Consider the following 25,904-nt stretch of genomic DNA (forward strand, 5'->3'; position numbering starts at 1 on the left):
GACACCCCAATATAGCTGGTTTTTTTTTTTTTTTTAAGATTTTATTTATTTAACAGACAGAGATCATAATAAGTAGGCAGAGAGGCAGGCAGAGAGAGACAGGGAAGCAGGCTCCCTGCTGAGCAGAGAGCCTGATGCAGGGCTCGATCCCAGGACCCTGGGATCATGACCTGAGCCGAAGGCAGAGAGGCTTTAACCCACTGAGCCACCCAGGTGCCCCTAGCTGTTTTTTTTTAATAAGCCAAGAGTTATTGGAAGGAGGAACGAGGAAGGGAGTTCTTTCAGAAAATTAACATTTAGTTTCAGTTGTGTTCTAGGCACAGTTTCTAGTGAGTTTTAATGTTGGATTACAAGATTGGTGGAGCAAGGAAGTTGATCTCTGAAGTAGTGAAACTTTTAAAGTTTGTGTTTTTAGGAGGTAATCTCTCAATATTACATTTTATGAACATGTAAAAAGGTAATTTATCTGGGATGAGTCTGAGAAGTCTGAGCAATTGCCTGTGCTAACAGATGCAGTGTATTCCCACAGAATGCCAATAAAAAGAGCAGGAAAAGGGAAAGTTCAAGGAGGAAGTGGGGGAAGAAAAGCCAGCACACATGTAGTGTCAGAATAATCATCTTGTGAATTTAGAAAGACAGAACAGGGGCACCTGGGTGGTTTAGTCGGTGAAGTGGGTGCTTTTGGCTCAGATCATGATCTCTGGGTCCTGGGATCAAGCCCTGCATCCAGCCCTGCATTGGTCTTCCTGCTCAGTGGGGTGTCTGCTCCTCTCTCTCTTTCTCCCCTTCTGAGCCTCCCCACTTCTTTTTCTCTCTCTCTCAAATAAATAAAGTCTTTAAAAAAATAAAATAAAAAGAACACAACAGAAATTAAAATAAATTGTATTAACTCTGAAATTGTTCCATTGGTTTTCTTTTATAAAGGAATTCCATCTAATATCTAACCTTGTTTTACAAACTAGAGCAGCATGTTCTATTCTTACCAGTGGCTTGGTTATTACTTTCTTTCTTCTGCCTAATTTAGTGATGTGACTGGTAGTAGGGAGCCTTCTCTGTCTGCCTGGTCTTACTGTAAATCCTTTTTTTCTTTATTAAAGCAGGACAAACTCTGGCTCAACAATTTCTTATGAGTAGGTATAGTTTTCTGTGATTATCTAGAACATGCTTGTGATCAGGGTAGGTATTGGAATCAACCTATTTCAAAAGGATGAACTCAACATACATCTCTTGCTGATATTTTTGAAAGCCATATGTAAATATTCTGGAATGAAGACTATGCTGTTACCCTTTCTCAGCACTGATACTTTGAAACAAGGTTGCTACCCAACACCTAGTCAGTGTTAAAACAGATAAGAAGAGGGGCTGGGTGGCTCAGTTGGATAAGTGTCTGCCTTTGGCTTAGGTCATGATCCCAGGGTCCTGAGATTGAGCCCTGCATTTGGGGGGGTGGGTTCCCTGCTCAGCAGGGAGCTTTCTTCTCTTTTTCCCTCTGCCATACCCTCCCGCTTGTGCTCTTTGGCTCTCTCTTACTTCTCTGTCAAATAAATAAAATCTTTAAAATATAAAATAAGACAGATAAGAAAAATTGTGGTTTCAGTAAACTATACAATGTAAAAGAAAGAAATGAATCAATGACTGCAGAAAGAAAGAGTATTTTCCCAGTAAAAAAAAAAAAAACCCCACAAGAAACAGCAGCAGCAGCAGCAGCAATCTTTTTGAGGTAGTCCCAAATTAGGAACTGGGGTTTCTCAGTCTCCAGCTTCCAGTTGACCTAAAGTCAATACATTTTTTTCCATTAAAACATGTTCATTTTTATGGTGAGATTGAAATGCTTTTGGGTGGCTTAAATTTCCCTTTTCTTCTCAATTCTAGAACCATTAAAGAAAACATTCTTTTTATAAGCATACTTTTCTACAGCATTTTTTTGAAAGGTGTTTATTTCTAAGGGATTTTTATATCAGAGGAAGACCAGATAATATGCTTTCATTTATCCTTCTACAAAAGGGTTTACTTCAGAATATATTAATATTTTAATAAATGATTTGATTAAAAGAGAAAAATATTTGAGGGAATGTTATATACTTGAGGGAGACAGTATTTATGCTTAAACTCTGTTCTTGAGGAACTATTAACAATGATTTTATAAAATAGTAGTACTATGAGAGATTTGGGTTTGATAGGAAAAATATTCTGAGTATATGTAGATCTAGGGCACTGTATCTAAATGAGTGGTGCATATCTAAATGACCCATCAAGCTTTTAAAAAAAGAATACCTGAAAGGGGCGCCTGGGTGGCTCAGTGGGTTAACCCCCTGCCTTCGGCTCAGGTCATGATCTCAGGGTCATGGGATCGAGCCCCGCATCAGGCTCTCTGCTCAGCAGGGAGCCTGCTCCCCGCTCCCCACCGCCTACTTGTGATCTCTCTCTGCCAAATAAATAAATAAAATCTTAAAAAAAAAAAAAAGAATACCTGAAAGTTTCCATATAATTTTCATTTATTTCTTTGAGAGTTGCCCCAGCCATGTTCTCTAGGTTCTCAGGCATCCTGCTTTTCTCAAGTTCTAGAACCGTCTCTAGTGTTTGGGAGATAGGTACAAAGCAACAATGAGTTTGCAGTATGACATTATTGCTTTAATGTTGCACTTTACATTTTCTCTACTACTGAATATTCAGAAATGAGAATATAGAAAAAAATAAGTAGGAAATCAACCAACCAACCAAATTTTTCATTTATTCTAATGAAACTTCATCTCGTCTCCTAATGGTTAAGCTGAATTCTATGATAAATTATTTATTTGGCTTACCTATCTTGTTTTTTAGTCGCTGGAGGAGGACCCGTGGACACGGCTGAACTCTAAGGACCATGTACCTGCCCTTATTCGTAGTAATGCCTTCTCAGAGAATTATGTAGAAGTCCCAGCGGAGATAGCGCGAGGGAATGTCCAGCCGGCAGTCATACCCTCAAAAGATCCAGAGCCACTTGAAGAAAATTGCACTAAAGCCCTGACTTTAAGGATACATGATTCTTTGAATAATAGCCTGTCAGTTGGCCTTGCGCCTACCAATTCAACAAATACCATCATGGACCAAAAAAATGTAAAGATGTCAACTCCAGGTCAAATGAAAGCCCAAGAAGTTGAAAGAACCCCTCCAGCAAACTTTAAAAGGACATTAGAAGAATCCAATTCTGGCCCTCTCATGAAGAAGCACAGACGAAATGGTTTAAATCGAAGTAGTGGTGCTCAGCCTGCAAGCCTCCCCACCAGCTCACAGCGAAAGAACTCTGTTAAACTTACCATGCGACGCAGACTTCGGGGCCAGAAGAAAATTGGAAATCCTTTACTTCATCAGCACAGAAAAACTGTTTGTGTCTGCTGAAATGTATCTGAAAAATGTTTTTCTCCAAACTTAGGATTTAAGAGGGCTTTTTGAAGTTGGTGCAGAACTTGAACTTTTTTTAAGGGGACAAAATAAAAATAGTATACAGTTTGACTTTTTGGAATTCAGCAGTTTTATCTTGGCCTTGTACTTGCTTGTATTATAAATGTGAATTTTGTAGATGTTAGGGTATAAGTTGCTGTAAAATGTGTGTAAATTTGTATACTTCACACAAACTCAGTCTCTTACTCTGATACACAGTAAATGTAACAACAGGGCTAAAGGTTAAAAAAAATCAAAAGAATCTATTAGATTTTAGAAATACATTTAAACTTTTAAAAATGCTTATTAAGAAATTTGTATAAGTCACTTGTGATGAAAACTACACAACTTTTTAAAGTAAATTATTAAGCAAACTGGAAAAGTGATGTATTTTCATAGTGACCTGTGTTCCACTTAATGTTTCTTAGAGACAGCTAGTGTCTTTTAAAAATTATTTTTTATTTCTAATTTCATAATTCAGAACTAAATTTTTCATAGCAAAAGTATTGAGCCATGCTGAAAGTAGCTTGGTGTTAGTCTCCCTGTTCTAATTAAAATACTATGCAGTATCTCTTAATTCAGTAGCATTTTCTGAAACCTTAATCATCAGATATACTCCCCAAATCTTTGGAGTAGAAGGAGGTGTGTTTACCTAAAAAGGTGTCCCTCTCAATCATCCCAGACACTCAGTGGCATTATTAGGTCTTAAAGTAGTTACTCTTTTCTTGTGTTTGCATAAAATATGTGAAGTTTTTCTTGCTATTTCAATAACGGATGGTGCTGCTAATTCCCAACATTTCTTAAATTATTTTATATATCATACAGTTTTCATTGATTATATGGATATACATTTGTTCATCTAATAAATCAGTGAACTGTTCCTGATGTTGCTGGATTTTTGTTGGTTTGTTTTAATGATACAAACTTTGTGTTTTGCCTTGATCATGCTTTAGAGTAACAACTTAAAAATATATGTAATGTTTATTTTTGTACTCTTCACTTTTTTTTTTTAAGATTTTATTCATTTATTTGACAGAGATCACAAGTAGGCAGAGAGGCAGGCAGAGAGAGAGAGAGAGGAGGAAGCAGGCTCCCCGCCGAGCAGAGAGCCAAATGCGGGGCTCGATCCCAGGACCCTGGGATCATGACCCCAGCCGAAGGCAGACGCCCTAACCCACTGAGTCACCCAGGTGCCCCTGCTCTCTTCACTTTTTAATTTTAATTTAGAATACATTGAAACAGGCTAAATATCCAGCAATAGAATATGGTTAAGAATATGGTGAAGTTAGTTATGTCTTATAAACATTTGATGAGATACTATGTTGCACTTAATAATACAGGAAAAAACCAAGACACTTAGTGTCATTTTGGTGTGATGAATTGTTCTATAATAAGAAAAAATTTAAATTTATTAACTTAGAAGACCTCTTACTAAGAGATTGAAGAGTTAATTCATGCATTCAATATCCACAATATGCTGGGAACTGCGCAACTGGAAGCATACCAGTTTTCAGTAACAAGATTGAGAACCAGGGGTCCAGGTAAAACAATTGTGGCTAGCTCCTTAAGAACGATTTATAGTTACCTAAGAGGGATTTTTTTTTAGGGTTTTATTTATTAGCGTATGAATGGGGGGATAAGGAGAAGCAGACTCCCCACTGAGCAGGGATCCTGGTGTGGGGCTCAATCCCAGGACCCCGAGATCATGACCTGAGTAGAAGGCAGACGCTTTACCGACTGAGCCACCCAGGCACACTGAAGAGTTCGTTTTTCAGATCTTTTCAAGACAGCGATACAGCCACTAATAGATAATTTTTTTTTTAGGATTTTATTTATTTATTTGACAGAGACACAGCCAGGGAGGGAACACAAGCAGGGGGAGTGGGAGAGGGAGAAGCAGGCTTTCTGTGGATCATGCCCTGAGCCGAACTAAGGCAGATAGATGCTTAACTACTGAGCCACCCAGGCGCCCCCTAGTAGACACTTTAGAAGTCGATTTATTGTGAAGGGTTTTCCCATCCTTTATTAATTATTTTTTAATTTTTTGTTTCTTTCCCATCTTTTAGACCTGTGATACCATCTTAGGTGCACCAACTAGAAATTCAACAAATCTGAATGTATATTAAAATTCATTTAGCCATTTTTACTTTTTCTGCCAATGATTGTAAATCCTGTATCTACATGAAATTAAAATTTCCACTTGATTAGAATAATGGATTATGTAATTTTATTTTTCCAATACTTTTTAAAAAAGATTTTATTTATCAGTACAAGCAAGGTGAGCAGCAGGCAGAAGAAGAAGCAGGCTCCCTGTTGAGGAAGGAGCCTCATGCAGGACTTGATCCCAGGACTCTGGGATCATGACCCGAGCCCAATGCAGACACTTAACCAGCTGAGCCACTCAAGCATGCCAATGTAATCTTTTTTTTCAAATCAGTTTTTTAATGTGAAAATGTTACTCTTTCCTAGATCACATTTTTAGTGCAATTCCAGATAGTAGTAGCTATTAATACTGGAAACATTTTTGGTTGAAGACATAACTGCAAATGTAATATTAGCCCTTTTCTGTATCTGTTCCTAGGATTGTGTTCAGGCCTATTTAAGGAGCTGAAGATGTTATGCAATCAAAAGTAATGTTTTAATGTTTGTCTTTTATTTTCTAATTTTATTTGCCTATGTGATATAGATCAGTAGTATAATACATTATGGGAAATTTATGATTATGAAATGATAATGAAATACATTATGGGAAATTCCCACCTCAGTTCTGGAGGCAGCCAGCATTTCCCTCATCTTGTGATAATCTACGCACAGACATGCAAGAGGTGTTTACTTCTTAATTATGAAGATTTTTCTCTGTCAGTATTTCACAGAGCCTCCTCAATCTTTAGTATTCCAATCTATGGATATAAGTTACTTAACTGCATTATTTAACCATGTCCGCTGAAAGGAAAACATTTCTTCTTTATTCATATACACCAGATGTATAAAATATCCTACAACAAGTGATTCTCCAATTTTCTGTAGACATCAGCAGGGTGTCCTACAACTCAATTCAGTTCTGACATTTACAGAGTTATCACCAGATACCACAAGTTAAGGGCTCAGTGTCACAAGACTGCCCTCACTTCAGAAACTAATTCCAAGTCCTAGGTTGTCATACATTTCTGATCGACTGGCTGTAAATTGGTTTGCACAACCCCCTCAAGTCTGGTAATTTTTTGCTAGAACAGCTCACAAGAATTCAGGGGAACATTTACTGGTTTATTATATACAAAAGTTACAAAAGATCTTTCTTAAAAAAAGATACACCAGGTAAGGTCCAGAACAGCCCCAAGCAGAGGAGCCTTGGCTTGGGATGAACCACCCTCACTGCATGTGTGTTCACCAACCTGGAAGCTCTGAATCCTATACTTCAGGGATTTTTACGGAGGCTTTATCATTTAGGTGTGATCAGTTATTAATCCGAAACTCTTCCCTCCCAGGAGAAAAAGGGTGTATGTTAGTGAGCCCACTGAGAAAGAGTTATCTCATTAAAACAAAAGATGTTTGTACCGGAGAAATTCCAGGGGATTTAGGACCTTTGTAAGGAGTAAGAGTCAGTGACCAAAGATAAAAGTTGTTCCTAGCGCCTTTATCACCTAAGAAATTACAAAGGTTTTAGATGCTCTAGCCAGGAGCCTGGGACAAAGGTCAAAATACATTTTTCTTATATCACAATATCACATCCACACACTGGTTCTTCTCAGTATTTCGTAAAACAGTTCTCTACCATGTGCCTCAAAGATTAAAATATGTATTAGTTATATACTGCTGCATAATACCTCAGAATTTAGTAGCCTTAAACAATGAACATCTTCAAGTTTCTGAATGTCCAGAATCTGGGAACCACTAAGCTAGGTTACAGAATCATGTGGTTGCAGTCAAGATGCCAAGCAGGGCCACAGTCATCTAAAGGCTTCACTAGGGCCTGGAGGATATGTGTTGGTAGGAGGCCTCAGTTACTTGTCACGTGTGCCCTGTAGGGCTTCTCACAACATATTAGTTAACTTTCCCCTATTAGTTAAATATTAGTTATATTTAACCAATATTAGTTAAATTAGTTCTCCTATCATTAGGAGAAAGAACAAGGCAAAAGGCTCACTGTCTTTTGTAACCTAACCTCAAAAATAGATACCAGTTCTGTGTTTTGTTAGTTGTATAAACCATACTGATACAATATAGGAGGCAGCTACAGAGGGCATGAGTATTAGGAGCTGGGCATCATTGGGGGCCATCTTGGAGGCAGTCTATCAGAATCTAGAAGTTAGAAGCATTAATCATATAAAATACAGGGTTTTTTTTAGCACTGCCTTCATAAGCTGTGCATTAGATTTGTTTTGGTAACATTAATGAATGATGTTATTTTCATCTTCCAGATATCTGGGAGAAAGTTCTGTAATGGAGAGAAGTATTTTAGTGTGTTCTTTCTCCTAAATATACTCTGTCCCAAGAAAAGTTTAAAACTTAAATTTTAGTCTTTTTTTAAAAAAGATTTTTGAAAAATTTATTAGAGTATGTGTGAGCATGAGAGGGGTCGGGGAGAGGGAGAAGCAGACCCCCCACTGAGTAAGGACTCCCATGTGGGACTTGATACCAGCACCCGGGGGGTCATGACCTGAGCTGAAGGCAGAGTCTTAATTGACTGAGCCACCCAGGCACCCCAAATATTACTCTTTAAGGCAAAATATTTTGACTGTATGAATGGTTGCATTAGGGATGACAATATACAAACTTTGACAGTCGACTTGAATCTATTTTACCACTTAAAGTGCAATGTAGAGGGGTGCCTGGGTGGCTCTGATGGTTAAGTGTCTACCTTTGGCTCAGGTCATGATCTCGGGTTCCTGGGATCGAGCCCCACATCAAGCTCCTTGCTCAACGGGGAGTCTGTTTTTCCCTCTCCCTCTGTTGCTCCCCCTGCTTGTGTTCTCTCTTAAATAAATAAATAAATCTTAAATAAAGTGCAGTGTAGAAGAAAACTTGCCACTGTATTATCCTCTCCTCTTTATGTTTGTATACATTGAAAACCCCATCAGGCAATGTTATAATTTTTATATAAAAAATCACACATTTTAAAGCACTCAAGAGAACAGTCTGTGATATTCATCCAGATATTTACCTTTGCTATTGCTCTTTTTTCATTCCTGATATTCTAGGCTTCCTTCTAGTATTGTTGTCTGGTTTCTGATGAAAAATCTGTAGTCATTCAAATTGTGTCTTTGTCGGTAATGCATAGTTGTTCTCTGGCTGCTTTCAAGATTTTTTTCTTTGTCTTTTGTCTTCAACAGTATGATTATGAAGTCCCTACACGTGGATTCCTTTGAGGTTTTCTGCTTGGGGCTTGCTGAGCATTTTGAATCTGTAGATTTTTATCTTTCACCAAACTTAGGAGGTTTTCAGCCATTTTTCCCTCAAATTTTTTTTCAGCATCACATTCTTTTTCTTCTCCCCCCCCCCCTTTTAAAAGATTTTATTTATTTATTTATTTATTTGAGAGAGAAAAAGAGCACAGAGGGAGGACGGGGAGAAGCAGACTCACTGCTGAGCAGAGAGGCTTCATCCCAAGACCCTGGGATCATGACCTGAGCCGAAGACAGACACTTAACCAACTGAGCCATCCAGGTGCCCCCTTTTTTTCTTTCTTTGTAACTCTTTGTTTTTCCTTTTGTTAGAACATTTGATGTTTTATTTCTGAGTTCTAAAATTTCCATTGGTTCTTTATTTTTATTTGTTTTTCCCATTTGGTTCTTCTTTATATCTTTGTTGAAATGTTCTGTGTTTTCATGCATGTCAAGAGAGTTCACAATTGTTTGCAGGAACATTTTTACAGTACTGCTTTAAAGTGTGTCAGATAATCTTTGTCATTTAGGTATTCCTTTCCCTTGACTGAAAACTAAAGAATTAATATTTATCACAGTTCTACGTGAAATCAGATTATTTCACCACTGCTTAAATCATATGATGTTTGTGAGCATCTGTTGATTATTTTTTCTGGGAGTTATATTTTCCTGGTTCTTTCAAAATTCTCCAAGTCTTTGATATGTGAATTAGGATCTGATCCTTGCTAGATATACTTTGTGAGGTCACTCTCCTGAGTTCCTCCCTCTCTATAGTCTCCATGGTACTTTCCCCTTCTCTGGGGCTCCCCTTTTCAATTCTCTGGGCAGAAAGATTGGGCTTTAGGAACCATGCACTTCCACTACTGTGCTTACATTTGGTTTGCATCTATAAAATGTAGATAAGTAATACTACAGGCATATAGAGCTAAATAAATGTTACCCAATATTATTTTTATTAAATTTTTAGCTTCTCAAAACTGTAAATACAGACTAACAGTTAAATTCAGGTTTCTCAGATTTTAAAGTAGTTTTTATCTAGGGTTAGGCATGTTTGGGGGAGGTAAACTATGCCCTGGGCATCATTGAAACAGCTGATGAAACTAATTTTTGGTCTTTGTCAAGAGTTTTACTTTTTGGTACTTTAATTATAAGTACAAACTCTAGATTGCAGGGTAAATTGTTGGGGTTCTTACATGTAATTTTTCCTGTTAATGAAGAGAGCTTTATGGAGAATAGAAATGAAACAAACAATCCCTTCTGCTAAAGAGCTTACATGTTAGCAAAATAGACAATAGATTTATACATTAATCTACTAGAAAAGTTACAAAGTAGTACTAATATGTCAGAGATAAAGGGAAGCCATACTTCACCATTTGCCTGAGAGAGTCCTACTTTACTTTTTTGCCCTGGGGCAGGAAGGGGGCAAGAAAGTATAACTGTTAATAGAGCCTCTGGTTAGGATGATAAATTACATGGCTACTTTATAGATAGTAGTTAGTTTCAAGAGAATGAAAGGAAAGCAATCACTATAGTTTGCTGGGCCTGAGTATGAACTGGGTGGAGGTTGAAGGGCTCCAACATAATAAACAAACACTTAGAACTTCAAAGAAATGTGGGAAAATGGTGTTTTAGAAGCCAGTTATGTCATAACATGCAGGACAGACAAATGGCAGGTACTACTGTAATTAGACAGAGATGAGGTGATGTGATCTTTGTTGGTTTTGCTATTCTACAAAGTTTGGATCCTACTTTTTAGGAGATTACTACAAAAGGTAGTGTTCAAAAGTTGCAACCTAAAAATGCACCAAAGAAACTCTGTATAGTGAGTGATTGGCATAGTTTTACTTCACAATTGGAGGATTTTAGAGAAATGTGGTTTTTAAAAATAGATAATTTTTTTAGAGCAGTTATAGGTCCATGGCAAAATTGAGCAGAAGGTACAGATATTCCATATATGCCCTTTCCTAACTAGTTTCCTATCACTTTCTACTGCTATAACACATTTATAGTCTCCCTTGTTATAAAAATCCCCAATCAGAGGGATACATTGATGAACCTATGCTTGATGATGGTTATTTTTTTTAACCTCTTTGGGGTTTTTTTTTTTTTCATTTCAATTGACTAGAAACTGAAATATTAATGTTTATCATGGTTCTGTGAAATCAGATTTTTTCACCACTGCTTGAATCATGTGATTATTGTTCATGTGTTTTTGGTGGCCAGGGTAAGTTAGGCAATGGCTTGCTTGACGCTAAAAAGGAATCTTAATCCTATTGAAATGAAAATTCACAATAAAGTACAAACCGATCTTGAAACTGGTTTTCATATGAATAATTCCTTGACTTTATGGAGATTTTTGGTTTTGATTCGCAGGGCCATAGGAGAGGCAATTTTAGTCCTTAGTGATTAATTATAATGTTATTATTATAATTGTAGCAGCTAGAATAAGACAGAATTCTGGCTCGAAGTCACTCTTTTACACTGAAAATCAGTTTCCTCGCCGGTATTGCTCAGCCATAAGAACAGATGTTGAAAAGTTTCCCCACATCCTAATGCTTTGAAACGACTCATAAGCGGGTAATGTGTACTAAGTACCGTCAAGTTATTTCCACTCAAAAAAATGATCCCCACAAATTTTTTTCGCTCTCTGTTGGAAGTCTCATGAGAGAATCTCACCCATTTTTGTGGAGAAAAAAATGGAGTAATTAGACATGGTTGGTTAATTCATAACTAGAACTAGTTAATTTGGAGAAATTTCTAACTGGTTTTAAGAATTTGAAATTTATTTACTCCTCATTATTTTAGTCTCCTAAAAATTCTAGGAGACTCGGGGTGCCTGGGTGGCTCGGTGGGTTAGGGCCTCTGCCTTCGGCTTGGGTCATGATCTCAGGGTCCTGGATCGGGCCCCGCGTCTGGCTCTCTGCTCGGCGGGGAGCCTGCTTCCCTACCTCTCTCTCTGCCTGCCTCTCTGCCTGCTTGTGATCTCTGTCTGTCAAGTGAATAAATGGAATCTTTAAAAAAAATTTACAGGAGGCTCATAATAGTCTTTTTACAATTTATAAAGGAAGCAACAAAAGCACAGAAATTCACCCCCCCTAAAAATGTATAACGTCACCAGTGTTTATCCTACCCATAAATGTCATCGCTTAGTTGTTCAAGCCCAAAACACAACATCATCCTTGATTCTCTTTTTCTCTTCTATCCTACAACCAACCTAATATCAAGATCTTTCAATTCTCTCTTCCAAAATATTTTGAAGTTGGTTTCTTTTCACCTCTACTGCTTCACTTTGACACCTAGTTCTGGACTGCATCTTTTACCTTGTCTACTGAAATAGCTTCTCTACTTGCCCCACTGCTTTCACTCTTGTTCCCTCCCTGACAACAGTTTATTCTATGTACAGTTGCTAGATGGATCTTTTAGAAATGTAAATATGGTTATGATACTTTCTAGTTGAAAGTCCTCCAAAAGATTCCCACACTCGAATAAAAATTGAAACTCCTTATAATTCTGTACAAGACCATTCTCTATCTGGCCACTGCTTAACTCTCTTAACTAGTTGGCTATTGATTTCTACTTATTTCACTTTGCTTAAACCATACTGTTTTTCTCATTCCTCATCAAAATTCATCAAAATTCCTCATCCCTTCTTAGGGCCTTGGTACTTGTTCCTTTTATCTGAACTGCTTTTCTCTCAGAGTAGTTTTCTCACATACTTCAGTAAAGTCTTTGTTCAAATGTCATCTCCTGAGAGGCCTTCCCCGGATGACAATACCTAAATTAAGCTATCTATTTTTCTGGCTTATTATGTTTTTTTCTATAGCATTTTACACTACTTGAATTTCTCTGTTTATTTCTGTCTTCCCATCAGAATGTAAATTCTCTGGCTGAGGTAAGCACATTGATTTATTGCTGTACCTCTGGAGCTTAGACACCTCTGACACTTAACAGGTATTCAAATATTTGTTGAATGAATGAATGCATGAACTTGTGTACAAGGATATTCTTTATGATTTTTTGTTTCTTCCTTTTTTCCATAGCTTTGTAGAAGAATAGTCAGAGAGCTATGAAATTTAACAATGCATATGAAACAGCTATGTAAACTGAATAACCTTATATAAATGCTGGTTATCCCACTTGTGATTATTACCCTCTGGATTTCCTCTTTATTCCTGCTCTGGGTCTGGACAACATGAAAACAGTAATTATTTAATTCAAATAAGTCTGAATTTTGAAATACCTGTTGTATTCAGGGCGGTTAAGTGTTAAAAGAGATTCAACAATGTGAAAACCTCAGTCTTCTAATGCCTAGGAAGAATTTAACTTTCTAGTTGGGGAAATTGAGATATGCACAAGGGAAACTCCAGGAGATTTCAAATACAACAAAGAAGTAATAGTGGTAGAGAGCAGTAAGAGCAAAAGGAATTTAGAGTGTTGGAAAGATTCTTCCATTAGTGGGTTTAATGTAGGAAGCAAATCTTAAAAGGCCGATGGTGCTCGGAATTTGTGTGTGTAGTGGAAGATAAATGTTCAGAATCTTTTATTAGCCAATATGTTCAAACATTAGCCAGAGAAATAGCACTTTGGGTGTGCTCTTTATTGGCACTGATAGAGCGTCAAGAGCAAATTGATGGTTTCTTGGCTACATCTATAGCTACATCTGTATCTCTATCTATTCTCTCCCTCTAGTACCCGATTAACTGCATATATTCGTTGAGGTAGTTTCTCTACCACATTCTCCATTGTGCTTAAAACCTCCTTAGAATTTTTAAAGCCCTTTCAGCCAATTTTTTTACAAACCTCATGCGTATTAAAAAGTCATATCCTCATGGGACTGCCGTATTACTTTTGATAATACTTATGAAGTGCTTGAGACTTGCTGAGCGTTTGTTCAATAAATCAATAAACGTTATCATTATTATAAAACAATGTAGCTGACGCAATATCTCTAGTGAAATCGCGATCTCCTCCATAGGGGAGATGGAAACAAATAAAGAAGGAGTCAGGCGGGCTCCACAAACCTCGTTCAAATTCACAGGATCACCGGCCGCGCCCCTCATTTAGATCAATACCTCCTTGGCTCTAGGGCTGCCCACCTCGCAAGCCGGCCTAGGCTCCCGGAAGATAAACACATCGAAAAGGGCGGGGCAGGAGGCGGGTTCGGAATGGGTGAGTGGCCAGTAGAAAGTGATTGGCAGCTGCCATGTCCACGTGCTTTGAGCTTCGAACTAGCTGTCGCGAGAATTCGATGTAAACAGACCGGTCCCCCGACCTCAGGCTCCCAGCCCGAGATGCTCAGCTGAAGTGCACAGGAACCTGCGGCATGATTCTTTTTGACAAAACCACGTAGGTGTGCTGTCTGCAAAGAAAAACAGACGTGTTCGTAACTCTCCCTACCTGCCTGCGTTCGCAACCGAACCTGACCCCTCGGCATCACCCGAACTTACATACTGTTTTGTTGTCCCTGGAGCCCCAGCGGATTGGATAAATTCAGGAGGCGGGTCCGCCTCTTTTCTACTTGCTGGTTGGCGAAGCTGACCTCCAAGGGCGGTGCCCGGCGGTAGACAGTTTCCTTCTGGGATTGGCTAGAAAAGTAGTTCCGCTGAGGCGTGGTAGGAAGTGGTAGCCGTCAATCACAAGGGGAGACTCCAAACAGTGAGCCTTGAGCTGGAGAACAGCGTTTACCGGCGGGGCGGCCGGTGAGAGGGCTGGTGGGGCTGTGGCTTTGGGGAGGCTTGGAGAAGACGAGGGGCAAGCAGCGTGAGCGGAGAGGGTTTGGCTGGCAGGGATTCGACGAGGGAAAGCTAGCGAGAATGGAGGGGGAGGGGAGGAAGGGCAAGGGGCCAGAGGGCGGCCGGGGGCAGCGGTGGCTCGGCGTTGGAGGTTAAGTGGGTAGAGCTGTGTTAGTGTGTCTCAGGAGAGTGGGGCCTGAGGGGCTGGCGAGGGTCGTCCTCAGGACGCAGGCCCATAATGGACATTTCTTGGGAGGCTGTGCTTCGGGAAATAAAGGGTGGAATGGAAATGGGAGGGCTGAGGGGCTGGTGGTGAAGATACCTGGGCCAGGTGGGGCAAAGGGTGTTTTTGTAGTAGCAGATGAGACTCCTCAGTTTGAGAATTTTCAAATACGGTGACAGAATCCTCCCTCCTTAGAAGTGGTGGTTTTAGGGGCTTTCAGGATTAGTTCCAGGCTGTGGACTTTCCTGAGCCCTGAAAGAGATGGTTAATATTGCTGTCAGTCCTCTTTTAACCTTAACCAAGTACACTCCATACTCCTAAAACCTCCCGAGTAATTCAGACGCTTATTGGACATTCAAGGGTCAGGATTCGGTGATGTGACAGGGAAGGATAAGGGGCTTCTAATGTCATATAAGTTTTTATTACTTATTTAGGCTCTGGTGTTTAGGTTACAGTAGCAGGGGGTTGACAAATATGGTTTAAAAACTCCTGTTAGATTATGACCATGCAGTCCTTTTTTTTTTTTTTTTTTGTAGCTGTAATTGGCATATAACATTATATTAGTTCTAGGTGTAAAACATAATGTTTTGATATTTGTACATATTGTGAAATGATCACCACAATAACTCTAGTTAACATCTATCACTATACATAGTTACAGTATGCAGTCTTGCTCCTAGTTTTCCAACAGTCTTAGTTGGAAGGTATCAATTATTTCACTGTTCCATTTGGTCTCGAAGTATTGTGCCATGTGTATTTTCACTATTTCAGGATTTTAGTACATTCTCTAATTTTGGCTCACAGAGATAGCACATTTGTTTTTTTTTTTTTTAAGATTTTATTTATTTATTTATTTGATAGAGAGAGAGAGATCACAAATAGGCAGAGAAGCAGGCAGAGAGAGAGGAGGAAGCAGGCTCCCTGCTGAGCAGAGAGCCTGATGCGGAGCTTGATCCCAGGACCCCGGGATCATGACCTGAGCTGAAGGCAGAGGCTTAACCTACTGAGCCACCCAGGCGCCCCAGCACATTTGTTTTTATTAACAGATCTTGTGCTAGACTCTCCCTCCCTTACCTTTCTAGCTTATGTTAACAGAGGATCAGAAGGTCCAGAAAGAAAGAGTCTTAACTTCTGTGGTTCTAAGACTTAGTCCAAATAAAAAAAATTCATGATAATTAGAAAACTTCTTTATCTACTTCCTCTCTTAATATCCCCCCTTTCTCATGTAATGGGGCTTGCTGGGAAGGTTTCCTACATTTTAGGCATTTTCCTTAAGGGATCTCTAGTGGGCAACCATAAACCCTTACTCCTACCCACAACAATAATAATCCATTTTTTTTTTCTGTCTCTTTGCGCTGGAAACAGGTTTAGCGAATGAAGCTATGGCTACAGATTCTCCCCGAAGACCCAGTCGTTGTACTGGTGGAGTTGTGGTTCGCCCCCAGGCTGTCACGTAAGCAAATTTCAGATAAGCCTAAAAGCTAAAGAAACTTTGCTCAGAATAGTAACTAATATTCAGGTTTCCTTTTCGAACATGGACTACCTTTATAAAATCTATTTAATTTTACCTTTACAGGATGACAAATATTGCCAAGACCAAATAAAAGGAGTAATTGGAGGATCAAGTTAATGTTATTCACATTTATAGGGTACATCAAAAGCACTATGCTAAATCCGAAGGAGTAATGTTTTTTTAAACTCCAGTTTCAAAAATTCATGGCTCATTAATTAGATCAATTCAGTGGATCAGGACCATTATTTTAAAAATGAAATGGCATATTATAGAAAATATAGTTGGGAGTATTCTTTTGTGACACACACTATTCATATGAACGTATGTTGACCAGATGCTGATGTAAAATGTATCTCTCATCTAGGTCTTCGTCAGAAGGTTTCAAAGTCAGTGTCATAAAGAACATTCTATATTTTAAGCATTTTTTGCCAAAGCCTGCTTATACTTTCTAGGAGCATATGATCTAATGTGGTTTTAAGAGATGTATACTTGAAATCACTGTAATCAATAAAAAAGGTAATAGCAAACCGTGAGAATCGGGAGGAAATATTTTAGTGGGAGTATTTAGTGGGGATATTTTAGTATTTTAGATCCTGAAGGGTTTTATTAAGAAGCTAACATAATGTGCTTTAAAGGCTGAGTAGAGTTTGGGCAATTAGAATCAAAGGAACAATTTAGACAAAGGGAATAAGGTGAGCAGATGTAGGTAGGGCAAGTTCTTTTCATAAATGAAATATGGGGAAGTTGACCTATATAAAGTGGGTTAGGGTAGACAGTGAAGATACTTCAGTGTCTATATAAGGAGGTGAAACTTGTTTTCTACCTTTTAAAATGTTCATAAGGGAATTGTAGCATTTTATATTATTCCCTTGGGCAGTTGGCATGTTACATAAAGATTGCCCTCTCAGACTAAGAAAGGTATATGTATAATATAGTATTTTACTATAATACTTCTGTTTTTTTTTTTTGCCTCCTGCATTTCCCTGGGCCATACTTCTTTGCTAACTGTGGACCATGGCAACAAGTTAAACATTTTACTAGCTATGAGTTAGGTACTCTTTCAGTCTTTATTTTACAGGTGAAGAAACCAAAGCAGGGAGAAATTAAGTAAATTATTTTCAGGAAAAGCCAAGAAGGGGAACCTGGATCAAACCCAGGCAGTTTGTCCCCAGAGTCTATGCATTTAGGCAGTATTCTATGTTGCCTCACCATATGGTATCCAACTTATATTGCTTTTTATTATTCAATACATAATTTTAGTGTTTAAAAAAATCTTTTATATATTTGTATTCTTTTAACAAATAATGTTCGAGCATCTACTCCATGCCTGAAGTACTGGCTTGTAGATTCTGGAGGTAGAAGGTAAACATGAGAGTTGGAGTCCTTTCTGTAGGACAGTTTACATTCTAGTGGGGGAAACAGTATATAAGTATATAAGACTCTGACCAGTGCCTGCTGTGCTATGATAGAGAATGACAGTGGGGAGTCTGGCTTCAGGCTGTCAGGAAAGTCCTTTCTGAGGAGGTAACGCTTAAGCTGGAGAAATGAAAGGGATGGAAAAGCATGGAAAGGAATCTAGGCAGAAAGAAAGCTGGCGTAAAGGTCTTGACTGAAAGAGCTTGGTGTATTCTAGGAATGGAAGTTGCAGATGACGGAAGCAGAGTGAGGAGAGTGGCAAAAAAGTGAGCGGGGAGAGGCAGGCCTAATCAAATTGTTGTGTGCGTGTTTTTTGTTTTTATTCGGCCTAATCAGTTTTTGTAGCTATTTGAGGCATATTGCTTTTTTATCGGATTTAGAATAACTCATAGGAGTTTCTTCAACTGTAATTTTTCACATGAAATGAAATGAAATGAATTTGATATTTTGGTATCAAATTTGGTATTTTGAAGAATTTTTTTTCCACTTGCTGACATCTATGTACTTCCATTTAAAATCTCTCAGTGACCTTAACAGTTCATTTTTCTTCACTTTTATGTGTTCTAATATTTTCCCATGTCTTGTCTAAGGCAAAAATTCTTTTTTTGGACTTCTTAGTATCTCCTAATACCTGCCCTGCACCTGCAGCAAAATGCAGATTGATTTTGCTATATACAGGTAAGGGACTAGGTGCATAACCAATTTAAAGAGAAGGTCACTAAGTACTGAGTCATCAGCCACAGTTCTTCTTGCTCTGACTGGGGAATTCTTTTGCTTTGACTCAAGAGGGAGATCCTGCCTTAGCCTTTTGTCATCACTCCTTCAAATACAAGTTAGAATCTGTATGTCAAATTAAGAGAGCATGACTTTTAAGAAGAGATGATGTTTAAAAAGATTAATATCTCATTTGCATTTCATTTAATAACATTATACAAAGAAACTAGAAAGCAGGATAGCAGAATTATTGGTTGATGAGAGTCTTTTCTCTTTTTTAATATTGTGAGTAGCTTCCTTAAGGCTTAGTAAAGAGCTTTTCCATGTTTTGTTTTAAGATGTCAGGATCAATTTTACCCATTTCACCTTTTTTCAGGGAGCAGTCCTACATGGAAAGTGTTGTGACTTTTCTACAGGACGTTGTGCCACAGGTAAGTAAGTAAGAAATATAGTAGGTTTTACCATTGGCCAGAGAGATTCTGAAATGTTCTCTTTCCTAAGCTTGACACTGGTATCATGAACTTCAGAAAGATTTTTAACGTTTTAACATCCTGAGCATTGGTAGGGTAGAACTATACATGTTAGTATTACCAGTGCCTTAGTTTTCCACTGTTTGTGGCACAATTATTATTCCTCAAGACTTGATCTCCTAAGAGGAATCAAGGTGAGATGTTAGTTGAGAGCTGGGACTTGGGATTCTCTAGTTGGGTTCTATTTCCAGAATCTTCCTCTTGCCCTAGTTAAATGTTGCCCATCTGAAATGATCAAAGCAAAGTCTATACTTTGCATTTCATTAACTAGATATTATATTGGCTAAATACTATACTGAGCACAAATCTAAATGTCTTTCATGGTGAGCAGTATCTTTATGGCAAGTGGGGTATGCCTTGTTACTCTAACTTACAACAGAAGTTGTCTCTATATAAACGTAAGAATAAAGAATGAGAGCAACCCTCCTGGGGTCATACCTAGTGCACTGTTGCCCAGATTTAACATGAGTATCACTTGGCACATGTGTTAAAAATAATCATTTCCAGGCCCCGTCCCAGAGAGTTTGACTCAGTGAAATTGAGGTGGCATCCAGTAACTTTTGTGTGTGTGTTGTGAGAGCCTCTGGGGATTCTTGTGAAACAGTGGCCGTGGGAAGCTCTGTTCTGTGGGACTACTGAAAGGAAAGGTATTTTCTACTTATGGTGATGTCAGTGTTTCCTGACTGCCAGGCTATTTGTAACCACGCGGTTGAAAAAAGGAATTCGTAGATCCAGTGTCCCAGCCTTATGACAGCAATCTAGAAAAGTCTAAAATCCAGATTTGAGTTATATTATGTAAGTTGTATTTATCAAATAAGGGAAAGTGTCAGGGAATGTTGATACTCCTTTATGATGTTCAGATAACTTTAATGGAAATGGGTCACAATGACAAGGTCCTTGGGATGTAAAGGATAATAAATGCTTTCCTATTTTGAGGAACTTGGTTACTAAAGGAAGTCAAATTGCTGAAACAAGCAGAGCTTACAGCAGCATTTCAATAAGTGTTATACATGATAGTATAGACCTAATATGTACTTGCTAAGAGAATGCGTAGCAAAGAAAGAGTAGAAGAGTCAAATTCTCTCTTTTTTTTAAAGAATTTATTTATTTATTTGACAGAGAGAGATCACAAGTGGTCAGAGAGGCAGGCAGACAGAGAGGAGGAAGCAGACTCCCCACTGAGCAGAGAGCCCAATGCGGGGCTCGATCCCAGGATCCTGAGACCGTAACCTAAGCTGAAGGCAGAGACTTAACCCACTGAGCCATCCAGGTGCCCCGAAAGAGTCAAATTCCAAAGGACATTGGAAATAACAGTTGAAATGAGTGGAAAGGTTAGGTAGAGGATGTTGGAAGAAACTGGTTAGCTGGGTATGGCAGGCAACAGAGTTGCTGTCCACGAGCATCTTGGACTGTGCTCGGGATGGCAGTTCTAGAGAGTAACCTGGGACTGAAATCCAAACTGGTGTCTCCAATCTGCTCTTTCTCTTAAGCCCTGAGCCCTGGCATGAGGCTGGTTCCAAGGAAAGGGCATTTAAAAATTTTTGTGATTTGCCTACTCCTTGAGTGCCTTTTTATCACATTTTTACAAAGGCACCTTTTGTGTTAGTGGAAACCCTGCGTGACAAGCAGTTTTTATTGGCGGGAGGAGATAGGCTGTGGTCAGAGGCTTTGAGGGAATAGCTAGAGAGTTTGCTGGAGAAACAAGAGTAGCAGATTGACTAATAGATGGGAAATAGGGGACTGTTAAAATTGATAGGGTAAAAATGCTGGAAGGTAGAGGATTAATTTAGAAAAAAAAAGATTAATTTAGTTTTTTGAGCATTAGACATTAGGAAGGAGATAATCTCTGTAATTGCTTATGAAGATTTGGATCAGAGTAGCAACTATGGAAGTGAAGTTGTAGTCCTAGATCTAAGAATTAGAATATTCATTCAAGAAATGTATGTTATGCAGGTCATTATTCTGTTTACCCTGGAAATAAAGCAAAAATTCAGGCAGCAGACATTTATGGGTTGGGCACTATGTTAAGTTGTTAAGCCCACTATGGGTTGGGCACTGTGTTAAGTTGAAGGGATACCTGGTTCCTTTCTGTAAGGCTTCATGGTCTTGTGCAGCAGTTAGCAAACTTTCTGTGAAGGGCCAGATAAGCTTTGCAGTTCATATAATACATGTTGCAACTACTTGACACTGCTTTTTATGTAAAGGGAAAGGCATGGCTCTGTTAAAATAAAACTTTATTTGGGACGCCTAGGTGGCTCAGTGAGTTAAGTGTCTGCCTTCAGCTCAGGTCATGATCTTGGGGTCCTGGGATTGAGCCCCGCATTGGGCTCCCTGCTTAGCGGGGAGCCTTCTTCTCCCTCTCCCACTCTCCCTGCTTGCATTCCCTCTCTTGCTGTCTCTCTCTCTGTCAAATAAAATAAAATCTTTAAAAATAAAATAAAACTTTATTTATATACACAGGTGGTGGGCCAGATTTGGTGACCTATGGCCTCTTTTTTTTTTTTTTTTTTCAACCTTTAATCCAGAATCTCCCAGTGGTGCTTTGTAGTCAGCTATTTGGAATATTATATTTTTTGCTGATGTTGTGTTTCAACGCCTATTTTGGAAATCTTCAAATTCCTGGAGCCTAGAAGTTGTCTTCTGAGTTCCCAAATACCCAGAAAAGGGAGAAAATGTGTTGTTAGACTGGTGTCCGCTTCTTCAGCTATTATAGATAGAGTGAATTCCCATTGTATTTAATAGGTGTTATTGATGGCTGTACATGCTCTTAGTTGTGTTCTTTGATCTAATAATTTTACTTCTGAAAATCTATTAAATAATAATTCATCAAGGAAGAAAGGTAAAGCTCAGAACTTTTCAGTGTATGTGTGTCAAAAGTCTGCATTTTCAATATAAAAAATAGTAGCCAGCCCAGATGTCAATAGAAGTCAAGCAAATTATGGTATGTGATCCCTATAGAATGATTTTCTGTAACTAGAAATTATGCTTCTTGACACAATGGGTGTTATTTTCTGTACAGTGAAAAAAATGAAATATATAAACATAACATGTAAATATAGCATATCTACAATGATCGTGTCTTTTAAAGTTCAATGTAAAAAAATAAAGTTCAGCAATAACTTTATGCTATGAAAGTGTGTATGTGTTAGAAACCTGTTAAGGAGTAAAAAGACAAATAAATAAATAAATCCTGTCAATAATGGGGTGGAAGTTTTGATTCTAAGAGGGCTAAAGTAGTTGGATGTTGGTTGAAGAAGGACGGCTAATGATTGGGCCTGGAATGTAGGGGAAACCTTCAGGGTAGTAGTACACTGACCTCTGTTAAGATACCAAATGAAGGGCGCCTTGGTGGCTCGGTGGGTTAAAGCCTCTGCCTTCGGCTCAGGTCATCATCTCAGGGTCCTAGGATCCAGCTCCGCATCGGGCTTTCTGCTCGGCAGGAGCCTGCTTCCTCCTCTGTCTCTCTGCCAGCCTCTCTGCCTACTTGTGATCTCTGTCAAATAAATAAATAAAATCTTAAAAAAAAAAAAGATACCAAATGAAAGCTGGATGGGCACTGGGTGAGTATGTGCCTCACTGAGAATAAAATATCCACATGTGCCTTCTCCGTGGGAACCTTCAGGAAGGCACACACGAAGCAGTGCTCAGCTGCCTCAGTCAGCTTCACAGAATCTTAAGAAGGCTTAGTAGAGAACACTAAGGAAAGAAGAAAACTTGAAGACATGGCAAAAGCATACAAGGCTTGTTTTGAAAGTCTTGTTTTCCTCCAAAAGGGAAAAAAAAAAGAAGTTCAAGAACCCCAGTGTGGTGAAAGACCTCATTCAACCTTGTTTTGTTCAGCATATCGCTCAGAAATCAAAGGAGAGCATCCTACAAATGTTGCAGAGGAATTGGGAGAATGTTGACTAATGCTGCAGGTGATAAGCAGCCTTATTATCTGCTATACTGAAGAAAATTTTGAAAAATGTTACTGCTTTGCCAGATTAATGGAGAGCATGATGTGGGGGTAAAAAAGTTGTCTTAAATGCACTGTGCTATTCAAGATGGGATGCTGGAACAGAGAAAGGACATTAGTGGAAAAACTGATGAAATCCAAATAAAGTCTGAGGCTTAATTAATAGTAATACATCAATATCAGTGACATGGTTTTGACAAATGTACCATGGCAAGGTCAGGTTTGGTTAGATAGTTAACATTAGGGGAAACTGGCTGAGAGGTATCTGAGAACTCTGTACTATATTTAATAATCTAAAATTATTCTAAAATATAAAGCTTATTATTTATTTATTTTTTAAAGATTTTATTTATTTGAGGGAGAGCGCACTCGAGTGAGAGTGGTCACAAGAGCAGGGGTGGGGGTTGGGGGCATGGGTGGAGGGAAGAGGCAGAGGGAGAGGGAGAAGCATATTTCTCACTGAGCAGGGAGCCTGATGCAGGGTTCAATCCCAGGACCCTGGATTGAGATTATGACCTGAATCTAAGGCAGAAGCTTAACTGACTGAGCCACCCGTGAGTCCCTAAAGTTTATTTTTTTAAAAAGATTTTATTTATTTGAGAGAGAGCCAATGGGAGAGAGAGAGTGGGCACAAGCAGAGGGGAGGGATAGAGGAAGAGGGAGAAGCAGACTCCCCATTTGGCAGGGAGCCAGGACCCTGAGATCATGACCTGAGCCAAAGGCAGACCCTTAATGGACTGAGCTGCCCAGGCGCCCTCCTAAATTTTTTTTTTTTAAGTATTTTCAAGGTTGAAAAGATCAAGCCCAAAGAAGAGGAAGGAAATGAGGATGAGGTGGCCGAAGATAAAGTTGATGAATTAGTTGGTTCTAGGATAGGCTTTCCTCTTCTCCGAAGGAATTGACTGCCCTATACACATCTCACCTTTTCTTTTTTTTCTAAAAAGACAATAAAATTGTAAGGATTTATAAGATAATTTCTGTTATATAGTAAATCTATTAAAGTAATTCTGTCTTTTAGTAGTATTTTTATTGTAGATGAGTTTCACTTATCATACAAGTTAATAGCTTGTATGATACAGTACAGGGGCTGTAAATTGGCATGGAAATTTAAAGCAGGTTATGTATAATACAAATTATATGTGGGATGGTAGTTTTTATATGCTTTTGGTATAGCTTATGTTAAACCATTGTTTTGTGAACTGAGTACAACTTTATAATTGAAAATATTGCAGGTCTATTTTGACATTCTATTTTTTTTTTAAGGTTTTATTTATTTATTTGAGAGACAGAGATCACAAGTAGGCAGAGAGGCAGGCAGAGAGAGAGGGGGAAGCAGGCTCCCTGCTGAGCAGAGAGCCCGATACGGGGCTGGATCCCAGGACGCTGGGATCATGACCTGAGCCGAAGGCAGAGGCTTAACCCACTGAGCCACCCACGTGCCCCTATTTTGACATTCTAAATGCTTATAAATATATACAATCTTTAAAACTTTTAAATAGAAACATTTGCTTTATGAAGAAATGACTCCCTTTGAATACTGATGGATACCATTGGCACTTTTCCTATGATTTCGTGGCAGTTTATGCTTATCTTTGTGAACCCTGCAGGCCTGCAGAAACCGGGTAATAGGTTGAGTCTAGAAGCGAGACAAAAGACTGAAAAAGTAATACTGTACTTTTTTTTTTTTTTCACCCCCAACTCTGGCCTTTGTCTTCCATCTGGAACTGAAGGCAAGCTGGAAGAAATACTTTTGAAAATTCTAGGTAGGGTGTAGTTACCTGATCATAAACACCTGGGGCTAAATAGATACATGTGGTAGTTTTATTTCTTAAGCCTTCTTATTTGTTGGCTAATGTAGGGGATGATTTACTTTTTGAGTTCCTTTGCATTATAGTAGGCTGTGATTATTGTATTTTAGGTTTCTGCAATTCCTTAGTAAATTAAATTCCTTTAACCAAGATTATCAGACTCCTGGATAACTTTCTTTAGTAGTAAAAATGTTACAAAATGTGTTGATTCCCAAGATGTTGAATTGGTGAAATTGGAGAGGGATAAGGTTGGCTTTATTTAAGTTGCTTTTTGTCTTGAACATCAGTAATATTAGAGCTGTAAAAAATTTTTATTCAGACATTTCTGTTTACTCTGCAGGCTTACAGTGGAACACCTCTAACAGAAGAAAAGGAGAAAATAGTCTGGGTCAGATTTGAAAATGCAGATTTAAATGGTATGGTTTTACTTTTTTGGGGACATATAAATTAAATGTATGTTTGAGGTTGACCTCATTCCAAAATGAGAACTCTACTTTAGTCAGATTACTTTCTCTTACAGTAACTTTTTAGTTTTCAAAATAAATTCATTTTTAATTAAAAAGTAACATAATCACACTATAGAAAGTTCATTAGAACTGATATTGTATAAGTCTGAAAATAACAGTTACATATAGTGGCTAGCTTTAAACTTCAGGACATAAAGATTTCTTAGAAAAGAAGATATTAATTCAAATTTGATCCGATGTTATAGGATATACCTACACAATTATCATTACTGTTGATTGTCTTAGTCTTTAGAATTAATTTTTCCTGAACAGAATTTATGTCTGGATTTTTTTCCCCCAAATACATTCCTACATTCCATTTCATGGCCTCTTCATGCTCCGTTTTGCAAGGTGGCTGCCCCTTGTCAGTTTCCCACGGTACCTAGTCTGTTTTCTTCTGCTGAGTTTGGGAGGCACTGGTGAGAAATTGAATGAGAGGATGGAAGAAAGGGAAGAGTAGTCATACCTCTCCTCTCTCTGTTAGTGGCTGCATTTCCTTTGTGGTTCTGGCTTCTTCTAGGTAGCTCCACTGGTGTTCTAGCTTCTGCCAGGTGACCCAGCACTCCTGTGTCTCCCTAACCTAAGCGTGGTCATGGCTTCCTGCTGCTGCTAATGAAATAGGTAGCTTCATGGTTCCTTTTTTGGTCTCTCAGCTATTCCATCATCTGTGTAACCATTTGTCTTCATTAAATCCCAATTATGTACA

The 25,904-nt window shown here is 38.5% G+C and overlaps 2 protein-coding genes across 8 annotated transcripts in view; both read left to right on the top strand.

The window, feature by feature from the left end:
* PPM1D (protein phosphatase, Mg2+/Mn2+ dependent 1D) overlaps positions 1-4,305 on the top strand; it is a 43,675-nt gene extending 39,370 nt beyond the window's left edge. For both annotated transcript variants that reach the window (XM_080826576.1, XM_080826577.1), the window contains exon 6: positions 2,821-4,305. In XM_080826576.1, coding sequence (XP_080682702.1) covers positions 2,821-3,378 — 558 coding nt within the window. In that variant the 3' untranslated portion in view covers positions 3,379-4,305. The remainder of the gene's footprint in view (positions 1-2,820) is intronic.
* A 10,113-nt stretch (positions 4,306-14,418) lies between these two features.
* The window catches only part of BCAS3 (BCAS3 microtubule associated cell migration factor), a 581,171-nt gene continuing 569,685 nt past the window's right edge, over positions 14,419-25,904 (top strand). For all 6 annotated transcript variants that reach the window (XM_080825313.1, XM_080825315.1, XM_080825314.1 and 3 more), the window contains exons 1-4: positions 14,419-14,500; positions 16,122-16,209; positions 18,776-18,830; positions 25,033-25,108. In XM_080825313.1, coding sequence (XP_080681439.1) covers positions 16,139-16,209; positions 18,776-18,830; positions 25,033-25,108 — 202 coding nt within the window. In that variant the 5' untranslated portion in view covers positions 14,419-14,500; positions 16,122-16,138. The remainder of the gene's footprint in view (positions 14,501-16,121; positions 16,210-18,775; positions 18,831-25,032; positions 25,109-25,904) is intronic.

The sequence above is a fragment of the Martes martes genome (assembly GCF_963455335.1).
Source record: "Martes martes genome assembly, chromosome: 16".
NCBI classification, from domain to species: Eukaryota; Metazoa; Chordata; class Mammalia; order Carnivora; family Mustelidae; genus Martes; species Martes martes.